Source organism: Oncorhynchus clarkii, chromosome 14 (genome assembly GCF_045791955.1).
Source record: "Oncorhynchus clarkii lewisi isolate Uvic-CL-2024 chromosome 14, UVic_Ocla_1.0, whole genome shotgun sequence".
Taxonomy (NCBI): Eukaryota; Metazoa; Chordata; class Actinopteri; order Salmoniformes; family Salmonidae; genus Oncorhynchus; species Oncorhynchus clarkii.
This window is the reverse complement of record NC_092160.1, coordinates 6,137,988-6,155,554: the sequence shown is the minus strand read 5'-3', so window position 1 is coordinate 6,155,554 and position 17,567 is coordinate 6,137,988. Positions and strand designations below refer to the sequence as shown.

The window sequence follows — 17,567 nt, the reverse complement described above, 5'->3', positions numbered from 1 at the left end:
GGAGAGGGCGATAGTATTTTTTAAATTTTTTATAAACACCAATAGCTACAGTCAACTATGGAAAAGCTTCAAGTCAAACTTCACTTCCCCCCCACACAAGGCCCTATGTACTGTAACCCTGAACCACAGGCACAGTGTCTCCTAAAGGCTTTCCTTCCAGCCAGCCAGGCAGAGCACAGCCAACAAATATAACCATGATCATGATCTCTATAAGACAATGTAATGTAGGACCAGTCCAGAAACAACCCTAAGCAGCCCCCCCCCCCCCCCCCCCCCCCCCCAGCAACATGGCAGAAATTCCACCTAGCCAATCAGAGCGCAAGGTGTCCATATTTATTACATGTCCAGCCGATATTCACAGATTTCCACACGTGTCCAGTCTCATTCCATCTCACACGCTAGTAGCGGGGGTGATAAAAGACAGTTTTGTTCGGCTGGAGAGAAAGCCTGTGTGGACACTGCTGACCTCCAGGCACTACTATCCTACCCCCTACGCTCCCTGCATTTAGCCCCCCCCCCCCCCCCCCCCTCTCTATTCGATGTAGATGCGGTGGAAGTCGTTGGCGCCGAAGGCGGCGTTGCACTTGGGGCACTTCCTCTGGCGCGTGTCGTAGCGTGTCTTGACGCACTCGAAGCAGAAGACGTGGAAACACTTGGTCAGGACGGCGTCCTTTACCCGGGAGTTACAGCACGGGCAGGTCAGACGAGCCTGGGGGAGGGAGAAAGAGAGGGGGGGGGGAGAAAGAGAGGGGGAAAGAGAGAAAGGGAGGCCAGAAAGAAAGAGAGCAGCGAGAGAGAACAGGTGAGTTAGGGCTAAAATACACCACATTATTTTTTGCTGGGTCTACGGGCACTACACATCAGAAAACATCTCACATTTAACGACTCAGTCAAGCCAAATCCTAAATTAACTAGTAATCTGTAAAGGCGCCGCCGCGGCAGTACGGTTGGACAATTGGGACAGAATTGGCTGTATTTGCTGGACAGGTTTACGCATGTGTAGTAAGGAAAACATCATGGCAACGGAGGAAAATGCTGCGTTCCTTTATGTACATTGTTACAGGGGTCTAGTGCGCGACGCTCCTCCACTTCTCAGAATGGTGCTCGTTTATAAAAAGGTTTGATTTTTTCCAAATCAATATCTCGCAAGATCTCTTAATGATTCATTAGTATGCTAGGCTCTAACGTTAGACCCAAAAACACCACGTAATTAGGCTACTTACGACATTTAATTTGTATGATTGTGATGAAATGGTAAAAAAATAAAACATCACATGCGGCCAGAGCTCAACAGCGCGTGCCACTAGGCTTAATTTGCTTTGATTTGAAAAAATATATATAGAAGTGGAAGTGTAGCTTCTTAACTCACTCTGCTCTAAAATCCGATTAAACAGTAGTTAGGTTACTTAGCCTACATAATTCAAGAAGATTCAAGATTACAAATGCATATTCCCATGAAACTGATTGGGATCTAATGGTTGGCATGCAGATGCTGCATGGACGCTTCATCCATAAAACGTGAAGAAGACAATATGGATTGTCGATTTTGCAAAAAGAGCTTGAGAAAAGAACAGGCTTAAATGCAACTTGTAACATAGCCCAGCAGACCAGCTAACTCGTGTGTGTGTGTGTGTGTGTGTGTGTGTGTGTGTGTGTGTGTGCCTGGTTCCTCTCTAGGTTTCTTCCTAGGTTTTGGCCTTTCTAGGGAGTTTTTCCTAGCCACCGTGCTTCTACACCTGCATTGCTTGCTGTTTGGGGTTTTAGGCTGGGTTTCTGTACAGCACTTTGAGATATCAGCTGATGTACGAAGGGCTATATAAATCAATTTGATTTGATTTGATTTGTGTGTACAGTGCCTTTGGAAAGTATTCAGAATCCTTGACTTTTCTCACATTTTGTTACATTACAGCCTTATTCTAAAATGGATTAAATAGTTTTCCCCCCTCAATCTACACACAATACTGCATAACTACAAAGAAAAACAGATTTTTTTTGTGTGCAAATTTAGCTAAAAACACTGTAATATTACATTTACATAAATATTAAGACCCTTCACTCAGTACATCGTTGAAGCACCCTTGGCAGGGGTTACAGCCTCGAGTCTTCTTGGGTATGATTCTACAAGCTTGGCACACCTGTATTTGGGGAGTTTATACCATTCTTCTCTGCAGATCCTCTCAAGCTCTGTCAGGTTGGATGGGGAGCGTCGCTGAACAACTATTTCCAGGTCTCTCCAGAGATGTTCAATCAGGTTCAAGTCCGGACTCTGGCTGGGCCACCCAAGGACATTCAGAGACTTTTCCCAAAGCCACTTCTGAGCTGTCTTGGCTGTGTGCTTAGGATCGGTGTCCCGTTGGAAGGTGAACCTTCGCCCCAGTCTGAGGTCCTGAGTGCTCTGGAGCCAGTTTTCATCAAGGATCTCTCTGTACATTGCTCAGTTTATCTTTGCCTCGATCCTGACTAGTCTCCCAGTCCCTGCTGCTGAAAAACATCCCCACAACATGATGCTGCCACCACCATGCTTCACCATAGGGATGGTGTCAGGTTTCCTCCAGATGTAATGCATGGCATTCAGGCCAAAGAGTTCAATCTTGGTCAGACCAGAGAATCTTGTTTATAAAGGTCTGTTTTTAGGTGCCTTTTGGCAAACTCCAAGCGGGCTGTCATGTGCCTTTTACTGAGGAGTGGCTTCCATCTGGCCACTCTACCATAAAGGCCTGATTGGTGGAGTGCTGAAGAGATTGGGTATTGTGTGTAGATTGCTGTGGAAAATGTTTTACTTAATCCATTTTAGAATAAGGCTGTAACGTAACAAAATGTGGAATAAGGCAAGGGGTCTGAATACTTTCCCGAAGGCACTGTATGTGTGTGTGTGTGTGATGAACTTGTGGGTTAGGTGAAGAGAAACGTTATACTTCTGAGTAGCTCTTTGGCTGACCTTGGGACATGCCTGCTTTGAGCACTCCTCACACTTGGCGATAATGGCAGATGAGGCCAAATATATTTAACATTTTCGAGAAAGTGTGGCAGGCATCAACTGCAAATCGGGTATGAGTTTCACTTTACGGGCTGTAGTGTTATGTTTTACTTCGGGTTTGCTTCGATTTGCTTCCATATTTGGAAAAAAGCGTTGAGAGCTGATCGGGACATGTAGATCAGGCTAAAACCGTGTAGTGTACGCCCAGTTTAACTGTATAGTGGCACTTTTAAAGACCTGTATTACACCTGGTGTAAAAAGCGTGTTCATCCAGACTACCTTGTAATCGTTGATTTCCTCATTGAGGATGTCATCGCCGTTGCGGACGGTCTCTGCGGGTTTCTTGGCCTTCTCGATCTTCCTCCGCAGTTTGGAGATGTCCTCCTAAAACACAGCAGGGGAAAGAAGAAAATAGTTCGGCAGGGTTCTCCAATCAGTAAATAAACTGAATTGTTATTTTGTTCAAGTGGATTTGAATTGTCTGTGTGTGTGTGCGTGGTTACACATGCACATGGACAGTTACCAAAATGTGGCATGTGTTTGTGGCCTGACCTGTGCGCGGCGTGCATTGAAGGACTGCTTCTCTTTGGAGATGCTGTTCTCAATGACCTCCTCCCTGACGGTGCCCAGTCTCTGCTGCACCTGGTCCAGCTGACTACGCACCTCCTCCGACAGCACCGTTGACTCCTGGGTCTGGGGGGGGGGGGGGGGGGGGGGGGGGGTGCAGAAAGCAGATACAATGCACATTGCCATTTTTCCAAGGAAGTTTGTGTTCTTTGTGTTAAGTACTTATCTATACTCGTTGTGTGTGTGTCCATGGTGTGTGTGTGCGCTCGTGTCAGTTTCCACAGGTGTGTTTTTGCTACCTTGCGTTTGTTCATGTCCAGAGCTTGTGTCCTCAGAGCCAGCTCTCTCTCTGCAGTACCGATGGTGCCCTGGAGGAGGCGCTCCTTCTCCTCCAGCTTCCTCACCACCTGCAGCTGGGCATCCACCTGAGGAAGACAGATAGAGAGATGGAGAGAGAGAGCGATAGAGAAATAATGAGAGATGGCCAGACATAGGCTCCATTGTTTGCTAGTGTCAAGCTACTGTCTTTCCCTAACACAAAAGTCAGCCTGAACTGTGCACCTGCCATTTAGACGTTCAAATCCCTTTCCTGCACTGTTCCAATCACCTGCTCTCACCTGCGTTTTGAGCGTAAGCAGCTGGTCGGCGAGCTCCTCCTTCTCTTCCTTGAGCAGCTTGTGGATCTGGTTGGACTTGATGCGTTCCGACATCAGCTTGAAGTTGGCGTCGTCCTTCTCCCTGAGCTGCTGCATCAGCCGGATGTTCTGCTCCTGCATGTCCTCAAAGGCCTGGCCCGTCACGTCCATCTCACTCAGCAACGCATCCTCCTCCTGGGGAGAAGGGGGAGAGACAGGGGGGAGGGAGAGGGGAAGGAGAGAGAGAGAGGGTAGGAAGAGCGAGGGGAGGGTAGCAGAGGGGTGGAAGGATATAGGGAGGTATGGAGAGGGTAGTGGAGGGGTGGAGAAGAAGAGCAATGGAGGGGTGGTAAAGAGGGAGTGAAGTAGGTTGACAGAAAAGTAGGTTGAAGAATGGATCGATGGAAGGAGGGAGGAGCAAAGAGGGGGGGAAATGACGGTGAGAGAAATTAGTCAAAAGTATGATGCTCAAATGCACACAAAGACATGCACACACACATACACACAACCCGCACACACACAACCCAGACACACACCTGCTTGGCCAGGGAGAGCTTCTTGTTGAGGATGTTGATTTGTTCCTCGACAGAGCAGATCTTCCGGAGTGCCTCCTCATCAGCCATCTTCTTCCCCTCCCTCCTCTCCCTCTCCTCCAGATCCCTTAGACGCTGCTTCAGCTCCTCTGCCTGACAGTGAATACAAAGCCGTTATCGCCGTCAATAAATCGCTTCCCTATGAGCAAAATACACTGCTCAAAAAAATAAAGGGAACACTTAAACAACACAATGTAACTCCAAGTCAATCACACTTCTGTGAAATCAAACTGTCCACTTAGGAAGCAACACTGATTGACAATACATTTCACATGCTGTTGTACAAATGGAATAGACAACAGGTGGAAATTATAGGCAATTAGCAAGACACCCCCAAGAAAGGAGTGGTTCTGCAGGTGAAAACCACAGATCACTTCTCAGTTCCAATGCTTCCTGGCTGATGTTTTGGTCACTTTTGAATGCTGGCGGTGCTTTCACTCTAGTGGTAGCATGAGACTACAACCCACACAAGTGGCTCAGGTAGTGCAGCTCATCCAGGATGGCACATCAATGCAAGCTGTGGCAAGAAGGTTTGCCGTGTCTGTCAGCGTAGTGTCCAGAGCATGGAGGCCCTACCAGGAGACGTGGAGACGTCAGGAGACTTGGAGGAGGCCGTAGGAGGGCAACAACCCAGCAGCAGGACCGCTACCTCCGCCTTTGTGCAAGGAGGAGCAGGAGGAGCACTGCCAGAGCCCTGAAAAATGACCTCCAGCAGGCCACAAATGTGCATGTGTCTGCTCAAACGGTCAGCAACAGACTCCATGAGGGTGGCATGAGGGCCGGACGTCCACAGGTGGGGGTTGTGCTTACAGCCCAACACCGTGCAGGACGTTTGGCATTTGCCAGAGAACACCAAGATTGGCAAATTCGCCACTGGCGCCCTGTGCTCTTCACAGATGAAAGCAGGTTCACACTGAGCACATGTGACAGACGTGACAGAGTCTGGAGACGCTGTGGAGAACGTTCTGCTGCCTGCAACATCCTCCAGCATGGCCAGTTTGGCGGTGGGTCAGTCATGGTGTGGGGTGGCATTTCTTTGGGGGGCCGCACAGCCCTCCATGTGCTCACCAGAGGTAGCCTGACTGCCATTAGGTACCAAGATGAGATCCTCAGACCCCTTGTGAGACCATATGCTGGTGAGGTTGGCCCTGGGTTCCTCCTAATGCAAGACAATGCTAGACCTCATGTGGCTGGAGTGTGTCAGCAGTTCCTGCAAGAGGAAGGCATTGATGCTATGGACTGGCCCGCCCGTTCCCCAGACCTGAATCCAATTGAGCACATCTGGGACATCATGTCTCGCTCCATCCACCAACAAACTGTTGCACCACAGACTGTCCAGGAGTTGGCAGATGCTTTAGTCCAGGTCTGGGAGGAGATCCCTCAGGAGACCATCCGCCACCTCATCCGGAGCATGCCCAGGCGTTGTAGGGAGGTCATACAGGCACGTGGAGGCCACACACACTACTGAGCCTCATTTTGACTTGTTTTAAGGAAATTACATCAAAGTTGGATCAGCCTGTAGTGTGGTTTTCCACTTTAATTTTGTGTGTGACTCTAAATCCAGACCTCCATGGGTTGATAAATTTGATTTCCATTGATAATTTTTGTGTGATTTTGTTGTCAGCACATTCAACTATGTAAAGAAAAAAGTATTTAATAAGAATATTTCATTCATTCAGATCTAGGATGTGTCATTTTAGTGTTCCCTTTATTTTTTTGAGCAATGTATGTTGAAAATACGTATTTTTGGTTGAAAAGACAGTGAAAATATGGCTTTCCAACATCTTGTGCTCACTGGGTTATTATCACTCAATAGTAGCTCAATATGCAGAGCACATAGTGGTTACATCACTGTTATACCATCAATCAATTACCACTCAATACTAACCATCCAATACACAGAGTATTACCATCATCACTATCATACAACTAACCAATCAATTAAACCCATAAACAGCACACAATGCTTGCTGGCGAAGGAGCGTCAGTAGCATCAGCCAAGTGTGTACCTCTGACTTGGCCTTCTTCTCAGCGGCCATGAGCTGGACTTTGTCCCTCTGCTCTTTGGGCGCGGAGCGGTACATATCAAGCAGTAGCTTCATCTCCCTCTGAGACTCCTGGGCTTTCCTACAGGGACATAGCCTTCGTCAGCCACTACTACTGTCCTCCTCATTATCATCATCACCCCAATTATCAATCACCAATCATGACTGTCACCACAATCAAACTTACTTTAGCTCCGCCCGGACAATTTTCAGTTGCTCCACCTCCTTCCTCTTCGGTCCTCCAATCACAAACGTGCGCTCCGGAACAACCTCTTCCAATTGGTTGCTGGTCCCAGCTTTCTCCTTCTCCTCGGTCCCACCCCCTCCACGGGTTGGCCTCTCTCTCTCCCTCTCTCGTTCCTTTTCCTTCTCTTTCTTCACCTCTTTTTCTTTCTCCTCCTCTTTGATTTCTCCCTCTGTTTCTGTCCCAGGCTCCGTCTTCACTGAGGTACCTACAGAGAGAGAGAGAGAGGATGAATATCAGTTAATAAGGAGTTAATAAAGAGGTAATGAATGATTAACACTTAATAACACGTACTAGTGCTGGTGGGCGTGGCTGAACCATTGTCAGACTCCATCTTGATGGTGACATCAGCAGAGGCAGCGGGCATCAGGGGGGAGGTGGTCTCTTCCTTCAGGTCCAGCTCCGTACTGGATTGTGATTGAAGGATAGCACTGCCCTTCGTAGTACGAGCCTATGAGAGGAGGGAATCGCACAGATGAATCTTTATGGTCTTCACTCCCTTACAGTCTCTCTTCTTCCCTCCCTGCATGCCTCTTACACTCTCGTGCTCTCCATCTCCCTCTTGCCCTCTTTCTCTCGCTCTCTCCCCCCTTCCCTTACCTGGCTGAGGTCAGTCTGTGCCTCTCTGAGTGTCAGTTTGTATTTCACAACCTCTCCCTTCATATGCTGGTTGTGTGTCTGCAGGGTGCTGATCAGGTGACGCATCTCCCTGTTGATAGGACCTGAGAGAGGGATAGAGAGAGAGAGAAAATAAAAAAGTGATTACGTTTTCGAGGAGTATCTCAAAACTGTGCCTAAACACTGGCCGGTGAGCGTGAGGCCAAATGTATTTTCATTTGTGGTGAAGACGCTGACCTGCTTGTTCGTTGGCAGCGAGGGTCTGTTCAAATTCGATCCGGAGCATCTCGTACTCCTTCCTGACCTGGGCCAGAGTGTCCTCTAGCTGGAACACCTCAGTACGCACCTTCCTCTGGAGAGACACCTCGTCATTCTGGAACACAGACGAGAGGCGGTTACACACACAGCCTCGTCGTTGTTGAATAAAGAGGCTAAATTCACACACATCCCTCTCGATTAAAAAGACGTTAAAAGTCAAGACACGCGCGCTTACAGGCACTAACGCAAGCACACAAACACACCTCCATGTGTTCTAGCTGTCGGAGGCGTGCCGTCCTGGTGGTGTTGAGGCGTGTGCGCGTCTCGTCCAGCTGAGACTTGAGGCCCACAGACTCGTTGTAGAGGACAGAGAACTGGGACTGGAGACAGCGGTACTCTGAGCTCTCCCTCACCACCCCCTCAGCACGACTCAACAACTCCACCTGACAGAGAGAGGCAGAGAAAGAGAAAGAAGGAGAGAGAAAGGGAGACAAGAGAAAAATGAAATGGAGTGAGAGAGAGAGGTGAAGAGATACAGACAGCATGAGAGAGGGAGAGAAGTGAGAGAGGGATTGAAAAGAGTGAGAGAAGTGAGAGAGACGGATCAAAGAGAGGGAGAGAAGTGAGAGAGACGGATCAAAGAGAGGGAGAGAAGTGAGAGAGACGGATCAAAGAGAGGGAGAGAAGTGAGAAAGAGACAGATCAAAGAGAGGGAGAGAAGTGAGAGAGACAGATCAAAGAGAGGGAGTGAAGTGAGAGAGACAGATCAAAGAGAGGGATAGAAGTGAGAGACAGATCAAAGAGAGGGAGAGAAGTGAGAGAGAGAGATCAAAGAGAGGGATAGAAGTGAGAGACAGATCAAAGAGAGGGAGAGAAGTGAGAGAGAGAGATCAAAGAGAGGGATAGAAGTGAGAGACAGATCAAAGAGAGGGAGAGAAGTGAGAGAGAGAGATCAAAGAGAGGGATAGAAGTGAGAGACAGATCAAAGAGAGGGAGAGAAGTGAGAGAGAGAGATCAAAGAGAGGGATAGAAGTGAGAGAGACAGATCAAAGAGAGGGATAGAAGTGAGAGAGAGAGATCAAAGAGAGGGAGAGAAGTGAGAAAGAGAGATCAAAGAGAGGGAGAGAAGTGAGAGAGAGAGATCAAAGAGAGGGAGAGAAGTGAGAAAGAGAGATCAAAGAGATGGAGAGAGGTGAGAAAGAGACAGATCAAAGAGAGGGAGAGAAGTGAGAGACAGATCAAAGAGAGAAGTGAGAGAGACAGATCAAAGAGATGGAGAGAAGTGAGAAAGAGACAGATCAAAGAGATGGAGAGAAGTGAGAAAGAGACAGATCAAAGAGAGGGATAGAAGTGAGAGACATAAAAGAGAGTGAGAGAGGTGAGAGAGAGGAGACACAGATTGGTAGTGAGTAAAGTAACAGAGAAAGCAGTAAAAATCTCCATCTATCTATTTACCTTCATTTGACTGGTTTGGATGGCTGAATAAGGACGTGGGACCTCAGCTAATCCAATGGCTGGGTTGGGGGAGAGAGCCATAGGATTCTGGCGGCCCAGGCCCTGGGTCAGGCTCTGCAGGCTCACCTTCATGTTGTTGTTCTCCTGGTTAAACGTCTGCAGGTCCTGCTGCCGCCGCTGCAGCTCACTCAGACGGTTCTCCGCCAGCTCCCTGTTCTCCTCCAACTCACTATTCATCTCCTCAAACTGACAGGGAGAGAGGAGAAGAGAGGGGTGACGAGGGAGGGGGCAGAGAAAGGGGAAAGGAGAGGAAGAGGGAAGGAGAATGAAAGAGTTATAACTCCAGGTCCGTGCAGTTTCTGACAAGTGCAAATAGCAGAACAAAGAGGATATTTTTGTACCTTTCTCTTGTTGATGGTAATGGTTCCACACACACTGCTGGCCTCCCCACACACCTTGTAGCCTTTACTGTTTACCTGGGAGGAATTACACAGTGGCCATGGAATAAACACTTTTACATTCACATAAATATAGTTCTGTGGTATATGAACACAATGACACAGAAATACTTCATTACAAAATGGTAGACCACCGTAGATGTCAAACACACATTACTGCAAAGAGAGAGAGACTCAGTCTGACGTGGACTCACAAAAACATACAGCCGCAGTCTTACCCTCTCCAGGATTTCTCCCAGGTGTGTGTTGAGGCGGTTCTCTCTGCGTCGGATCTTCTCCATGTCCCACTGGAGCTCCTCGATGAGGCCCTGCAGCTCACTGACCCGCGTGTCTGCCCTCGCCACTGCCCTGCCCAGAGAACGAGACTACAGATGGACAGGGACACAGAATCACTGTTAATATGATCGCGGTGGTGATCCATTAGTAATGTACATAGTGTAGCGGGAGATAAATAAAACAGACGTGCCAGGATGCAAGACATCAAATCACCTCGCTAGTCATGTGACTGTGCTTCTGCTGAAGGTCCTCAGTCAGCTGACGCAGCCGGTCATTCTCACTGGACAGGAGGGTGTTGAGCTGGGCAGCGACCTGCCACACGGAGCCCTCTGGAAGTGCAAGACTCGATGTCATGACATTACTACTACTCCTGACAACAAGGAACTGCCTCAAGGAACTCATTCACTCACTCAAGGAACTCACTCACTGAGAATACTACATTCTGCCCAAAACGACAAGACACTCAACACCCTTGTTGCTCTCACCATCCCGAAAACCCTACCCTCCACACCTACCCACAATCCTCACTGCTTACACTCCTTCACATCTCATTCCCTCACTCCTCTAACCCCTACCGCACATCAGTCTTCAACCCTCTCCCCCCTCCATGCCTCCCTTTCCCCCCAGCTCCTCTCTCCCCTGTCACCTGCTCCAGAGTCCTGGTCCTTCTTTAGCTGCTCCACGGTGGTCTTCAGGCTGTCGTAGATCTCCACCACGCGGTTGGCCTGCTTCTGGCTGGACTCCACCCTCTCTTGCAGCTCTGCCTCCATCTCCTCACTGCTGCTGCTGGCCAGCGTCGCCAGGAAAGATGTGGTCGTCTCCCCCTGGTGGCCTGGAGGACAGCCACAAGGTGAAGACAGGAGTTAATACTACTCTGAACAAAAGGTCTCCTGCTGACTTCTTGTCCAACTCCCACCTGCTTCTGCAAGAACTGGTCCTGAACCCGACCGCAGTCCCACAATGTTGTTTTTAGGTGTAAGTGACGCAGCTCAGGCAAGATCCACCCAAAATGTAAATAATATTGCCTAAGAAATCGGGTTTAAAGACCAGCGATTCTCACGTGGCCCATTATATTAGACTATGGGTATTATTGGGCTATATCAGCCAATAGGCTAGACGTAGTTTGAAAGAGCAGAGTTGAGGCAAAATAGAATAGCATAGCGGACACTTTCACTTGACTTGAGATATGTTTGGGATAACTTTCATGGTTGGGACGATTTGCAGGCAGAGTAAAATAAATGTGTTATTAATATTTATTCCTAGTCAATGTCAGAGCCTAAATTATAGCAGGGCTCCAGACTGACCATTTAGTCACATTTTGCGTCCCTTTAACTTGGCTGTGTGAGTTAAATGTTTGATTTTCCCGTACTGGTGCGAGCTGCACATTCTACCTGGTCGCCTCAATCAAAACAACCTATTTTTTGGGGCAGATAAAAACATGAACACGTTAAAACAGTTAAGTGCATTATCCTCATGATTCCTGAAATAAAAGTGTCCGCCCTGCCGCTGTGCCTACCTGTTTTGCTGGGGCCGGCTACTGTAATGAGCAAGCCTCTCACACTCTCTCTCCTCCCTTGTGATTGTATATCATTTCAAAATGCAGGTATGATATTTATTTTGCAAGGATTGTTATTGAGTTCAAAGCACACTGTTTTACAATGAAGATATCTGATAAGATATATACAGAGCGCACAAACTGCAGAGTGAAGGAAAAGCAGCCAACAAGTGCTCAGCATATGTGGGAACTCCTTCAAGACTACTGAAAAAGTATTCCAGGTGAAGCTGGTTGAGAGAATGCCAAGAATGTGCAAAGCTGTCATCAAGGCAAAGGTTGGCTACTTTGAAGAATCTAAAATCTAAACTATATGTTTAACTTGTTTAATTTAATTTGTTTAACACTTTTTTTGGTTACTACATGATTCCATATGTTATTTCACAGTTTTGATGTCTTCACTATTATTATACAATGTATAATTCAGTAAAAATAAAGAAAAACCCTTCAATGAGTATGTATGTCCAAACTTTTGACTGGTACGGTTAATATAAAAATAGCCTAATTGTCAACCCAATCACTGGATTAGGTTGCATATCAAAATATTTCGAATCATGCATTCCTGCTTGGACATGTTAGATGTAACAACTTCATTATTGACTACCATCTCAGCAGTCTATTACACTTCTGAAAGGAAAACTTCGGGATTTTGGCAACGAGGCCCTTTATCTACTTCCCCATAGTCAAACTAACTTGTGGATACCATTTTTATGTCTGTGCCCACTATGAAGGAAGTTAGAGGTAGTTCTGCATACCAATGCTAACTAGCGTTAGCGCAATGACTAGAAGTCCATGGGCATCTGCTAGCATGAGAAGTATCTCTTTAATAAAAGATTGTAAACTACTTTATAAGATGACTCATTTTGATTCTATTGTGTGACACTGCTAAAACATTTTTTTCTTTCTTTCTCGGTGCCACCAAATTATGAGCTGGTGCGACCAACTGAAAAAGTTACTGCCACCAGGGAAAAATGTTAGTCTTGTGTAGTCCTGTATAATAGCCTATCATATTTAGGAAGTTCATGTCCATGGAAAGACAACTGCACCGTGCTTTGCCGCCCATGCATATAGCCTACAGGCTATTTAATTGAGAAAATACATATTAGCTATACATGATACATATTAAAATACATATTAAATACATGATCTCGCATGCTCAACAAAAGAGAGGAGAGGTAGGCTACTGAACTCAAAGGATGAGCCTATGTGAGCCTATGTGAATAGTGGGACAAATAGGTGCTTTTAACAGCAGGGATGCAAACTGTCGAGGGCGCAAACACAAGTCAATTGCAAGAAAATGTGCTTATTTTCAGAGTGGGGTTGTCACGATACCAACATTTTACTAACGATGTGATACCAGGTCAAGTATCAATATAGCGTTTTCAATACGTTCTGCACAAAAACCTGTCCCTGATATTCACACCACTACCCAATACAAACCATTGAATTTAACTTCACACTGCTTACTGCTCAATAGAATAGGCTACTGTTCTCATATCCAAAGGCCTACCTGTGATTTAGCAGGAGGAATGTATTAAGGAATAGAAATGTATAATGATCTGCATTTTCCTTGTGGTAGTAAGGAGGAAAACACACTATGAAACCATCTTTAGCATACTCTTCAGACAACTTTACACATATAGCCTACACACTCTCTCTCCCCTTCCTCCCCCTCTACATGCCTCAAACACACACACCCTCTAGCTCGCTCACTCAGTTTCTCACTCACTCAGTTTCTCACTCACTCAGTTTCTCACTCACTCAGTTTCTCACTCACTCAGTTTCTCACTCACACACACACACACTCTCTCTCTTTCTTTCTCCCACTCTCAGACAAAAGTTATGTACCAAGCAGAATTGAAAGAAAACCAGAGAAAGAGATTTCTAATTCAGATAAACAGTGCCGGCCTTAATTTTTTGGATCAGTGACAAAATGGGGACAGTTACATGGTTTCTGGAATTATATCAAATGTACGCCAATGCTGGTAGAAAGGGGAGAAGATATAGCTCCGGTAATACGGTGCATAACCTTTGAGTGGTTTAGGCTAGAGACATGTGGTTTTCAGCAATGTAAAGGCACAAGCATGACTGTCACTGTGCTCTGTTTCTCCTCTATGGTAGTAGCACTCAGAGGCTGCGTGAAAGTGAAGCCTAGTCAGACTGGCTCTTGTTCTTACAGGCAAAGTTAAAAGATACAATGCATCCACTTTGCATCCACTTTGACTCTCCAATAACTAAACAAATGTAACAACAGAGGCCTCATCACTATCTGCACACCGTAGATGGACATCACGGCTGAATTACATCTTAAAACTGGTTGAGAGAAGCAGCTGAGTAGGCTAATGTAGGGCTAATGCTAATGACTGGTTGAGAGAAGCAGCTGAGTAGGCTAATGTAGGGCTAATGCTAATAACTGGTTGAGAGAAGCAGCTGAGTAGGCTAATGTAGGGCTAATGCTAATGACTGGTTAGGGAAGTGGCTGAGTAGGCTAATGTAGGGCTAATGCTAATGACTGGTTAGGGAAGTGGCTGGCTGATATCAGCTGTCACACATGATATTGGATGAAGCACTCATTCTGGTATTCTCATTGTAGAACAAGTAGGGTGGCATTCTGTGCTCAGTCAATCATTTTCAACATGAGATATATACCCCCCCCCACCAAAAATGTTTTACGTTTTTCTTCAGATCTACACGATTCACGTGGATTACTTATTTTGAAATCAACACGGCGATATTCACCGAAAAGTAATGAGTTTGCATCCCTGTAATAGGCATACAACAGATAACAGCTCTCTACTCTGAACCAAAAGGGCTTAATTTAATAAATCTCTGTACATTGTACTCTTCTGCTCTACCTCTTGTGTTAGGTACCCTGTCACAAACTCATCAGAGTACCCTCTTCCTCGGTCTCTTGCTCCTGACCAAACTCATGTCCTCTCCTCTTAGTGTTCTCCTCTCTCCATCCCTCCTTTCTAAATCTCTACATATCTTTATCTCTCCCGCTGTACCTCGGTCTTTGGCTCTCTCCTGGTTGGAGTCGCCGTCGGGTTCTGGGGTGTCAGGCTTGAGGCTCCGCCCCTCTCCAGCCGGGGTTTCCACAGACTCGCTCCCTGACTCATCGTAGCGCCTTCCAATCAGGCACACATTGTCATCAAACTAAGAGAAAGGGAAGTAGATGGTATTAAGAACACAGATAATAGTTTTACTTAAAAATGTTGACCCATGTGCAATGTTTTAATTGCATATTGCTCATTATTTGACTAGTTACCTGATTCCAGTATCTGTTCAGGATCAGTAGGCTTGCGTCATCAGTAGCTTGACGAGTCTCCAGTCTTTCGATTCTCTCTCTCAGCTCATCCTCAATCACCTGCAAAGCATCGATCCGCTTGTTGAGTATTATAGATGTATGGGATGAAAAGAGGGATTGTGTTTGTATGTGTGAGAGAGTGAGTGAGTGAGTGAAACAGACCGACTATATATACCTGTCTCTGATCGAGGGATTCTCCCAACTTCCTGTTCTTCACCTGGAGAGCTTTGACATCCTGTTCTTCCTGAGCACAAGAGAAAGAGACCAATCAAATGATGGAAACAACACGATCAATGACACGGCTGATGAGTCATAACAACTATCAGATGTAAATACAGACATACTGACAAACAGACACAGTAGGAGAAATACAGGCTAGGCACTTTTCAGCTCTCTCACCGAGTTGGAAACCCCCCCGAGTTTGATGACTGTTTCCACAGCAGTGCTCCCTCCTGCAGTAGCGCTGACCCCTGGACCCCCATCCTCTCCTCCCTCTCGCTCCCTCCGTTTCTCGGGGGGCGCACTGGAGGATGAAGAGGGGATGTTGGAGTCACACATACGCTTCTGTCCCGACATCCTCACACCACTGCAGTAGATAAAGGGAGAGATTATATATTAGTACATTAACATCCTGGCTTGAATCAGCGAAATGAAGTTGCCACGAGCAGCACCGCAGATATTGCAACGAGGAGATGCAGGACGTTCTAATAGTCACGCACGGTATCTGCGCATGGGTTCGCTTGAAGTTGTTAAGAGCGTGGTAGCAAAGGCAGTCCGCTATGAAGATTAAAGGCTAAAACTGCTTCTCCAATAGAAATCCCCGATCACACTTGTAGGCGATGGGTTTATACACATCATTGGCTTCAACGCTCTTAGTTATTATGGACATTTACACGCTATGCTGCTTACTATTTGCACCAACGTCATATCGCGGAGTCTACCTTAAAATATTAGTTTCGGAAACCCCACATAGCTACATAACGCCGTTATTAACTGTACATTAGCTAGCTAGTCATTAGCTAGCTATATAATTTCAAAAGAACAGACATTTGTTTTAATTCATGCCAAAGCCATAGCGGCTATTTGGCCATGTTCAATTAACCCGTTTAGCTAGATAATTGGCTAATTCACAAATACTTTGTAACTTAGATTGCAGTAACGTTTAGCTAATGTTAGCCAGCTAGTACGCTAGCTAATTCAAATAGCCACACGCTATAAAATAGCCTTTCTGGGCAGAAACTTTACTGGGGCACTTTCAATCAATACATTTGATCTGTTATTTATGTATATTCAGTGGTTTGATTTCAACTCCTTACCAATTTTGATAAAATAGTGTTAGTTACTGATTCTGTCTGTGAATGTTGATGTTCCGCCTGTCTTCCAAAAACGGAAGTAGCCACTGACACTGAAAGCCGAACCAGAAAAAAATCTTTGGCTGAACCTCTCATAATTTCAAAGGACGCCACCACGTGGTGGGATCAATTAAATGCTAATCATGCAGACTAATCAAATCAAATAAAATTTTATTGGTCGCATACACATGCTTAGCAGATGTTATTGCGAGTGTAGCGAAATGCTTATGCTTCCAGATCCGACAGTACAGCAGTATCTAACAGGTAATATCTAACAAATTCCCACAGCAAAACCTAATACACACAATCTAGTAAAGGAATGGGATGAGAAAAAAATATATATATATATATATGGATGAGCAGTGACAGAGCGGCTAAGCTGCAATAGATATAGTGTAGTGTAGACTAGACTAGACCCCAGACTGCAACTGGAGAACTAGAGAGAGATCATATTGCTACCTGGAATGTGACCAGGTCAGTGAGGGCAGCTGAAGACAGTCTTGGTTTTATGGGGATGGAGAAGTGGCTCTCTCATTCTAACACACGCACACACCTCTCGCAAGTGAATGAGAGTCTGATGGGAATGTACTCTGACCGCGAGTGTTTGTAAGACCATTGTTCAGGGGTTCATGGTCCATCTTGTGTAAGCTTGATTTGCAAGAGGTTGTGCGTTAGCTTCCCACCCTGCCTACCTCATACCCAGAGTTCAAATACGTTTGTCTGATGCAGTCATTCACACAACCCCTGTTGTGTAGCAGAGCACCCCTTCCCAATGTCATTCTCACACCACGTTGTTGTTTTGTCCTGTTATCTCGATCAATCTGAGCATTTCTTTCATGAATGGTATCTGTAGTGGAACAGGGATTTACAGTGCCTTCAGAAAGTATTCATACTCCATTTTGTTGTGTTATAGCATGAATTCAAAAGACCCCATACCCCACACAATACCCCATAATGGCAAAGTGAAAACATGTTTTTAGAAATGTCAAATTGATTGATAATGAAATACAAAAATATCTCATTTCGATAAGTATTCACAACCCTGGGTCAATACATGTTAGAATCACTTTTGGCAGCGATTACAGCTGTGAGTCTTTCTGGGTAAGTCTCTTTCTGTATTGTACAATATTTGCCCATTACATGTGTTTTATTCTTCAAGCTCTTGTGAAATTGGTTGTTGATCATTGCTATTCAACCATTTTCAGGTCTTGCCATAGATTGTCAATCAGA

The 17,567-nt window shown here is 45.9% G+C and overlaps 1 protein-coding gene across 3 annotated transcripts; it reads right to left on the bottom strand.

The window, feature by feature from the left end:
• Positions 1–16: 16 nt before the first annotated feature.
• Positions 17–16,390, bottom strand: LOC139366175 (E3 ubiquitin-protein ligase BRE1A-like). Of its 3 annotated transcripts, none has more exons than XM_071103356.1 (22): positions 16,302–16,390; positions 15,385–15,571; positions 15,161–15,229; positions 14,947–15,045; positions 14,687–14,834; positions 10,773–10,958; positions 10,340–10,455; positions 10,069–10,215; positions 9,794–9,868; positions 9,393–9,638; positions 8,201–8,380; positions 7,917–8,052; positions 7,662–7,783; positions 7,356–7,512; positions 7,005–7,269; positions 6,782–6,899; positions 4,716–4,865; positions 4,162–4,371; positions 3,844–3,969; positions 3,530–3,670; positions 3,257–3,361; positions 17–709 (listed from the first exon to the last, which is right to left on the bottom strand). In XM_071103356.1, the coding sequence occupies exons 2-22, from the start codon at positions 15,559–15,561 to the stop codon at positions 533–535; spliced, it is 3,150 nt and encodes a 1,049-aa protein (XP_070959457.1). In that variant the 5' UTR covers positions 15,562–15,571; positions 16,302–16,390; the 3' UTR covers positions 17–532. The 3 variants fall into 3 exon arrangements, with proteins under 3 accessions (XP_070959457.1, XP_070959455.1, XP_070959456.1); XM_071103354.1 differs by having other exon boundaries at positions 533–709; positions 4,162–4,374; XM_071103355.1 differs by lacking the exon at positions 16,302–16,390 and adding an exon at positions 15,705–15,949 and having other exon boundaries at positions 533–709; positions 4,162–4,374.
• Between the last annotated feature and the right edge of the window lie 1,177 nt (positions 16,391–17,567).

Coding starts and splice junctions, on each gene's coding strand:
- LOC139366175 (XM_071103354.1), bottom strand. CDS start 15,561: ATGTCGGGACAGAAGCGTATGTGTGACTCCAACATCCCCTCTTCATCC. Junction 7,513..7,661: donor CACAGACTGACCTCAGCCAG/GTAAGGGAAGGG, acceptor CTCCTCTCATAG/GCTCGTACTACGAAGGGCAG. Junction 6,900..7,004: donor ATTGTCCGGGCGGAGCTAAA/GTAAGTTTGATT, acceptor ATGTCCCTGTAG/GAAAGCCCAGGAGTCTCAGA.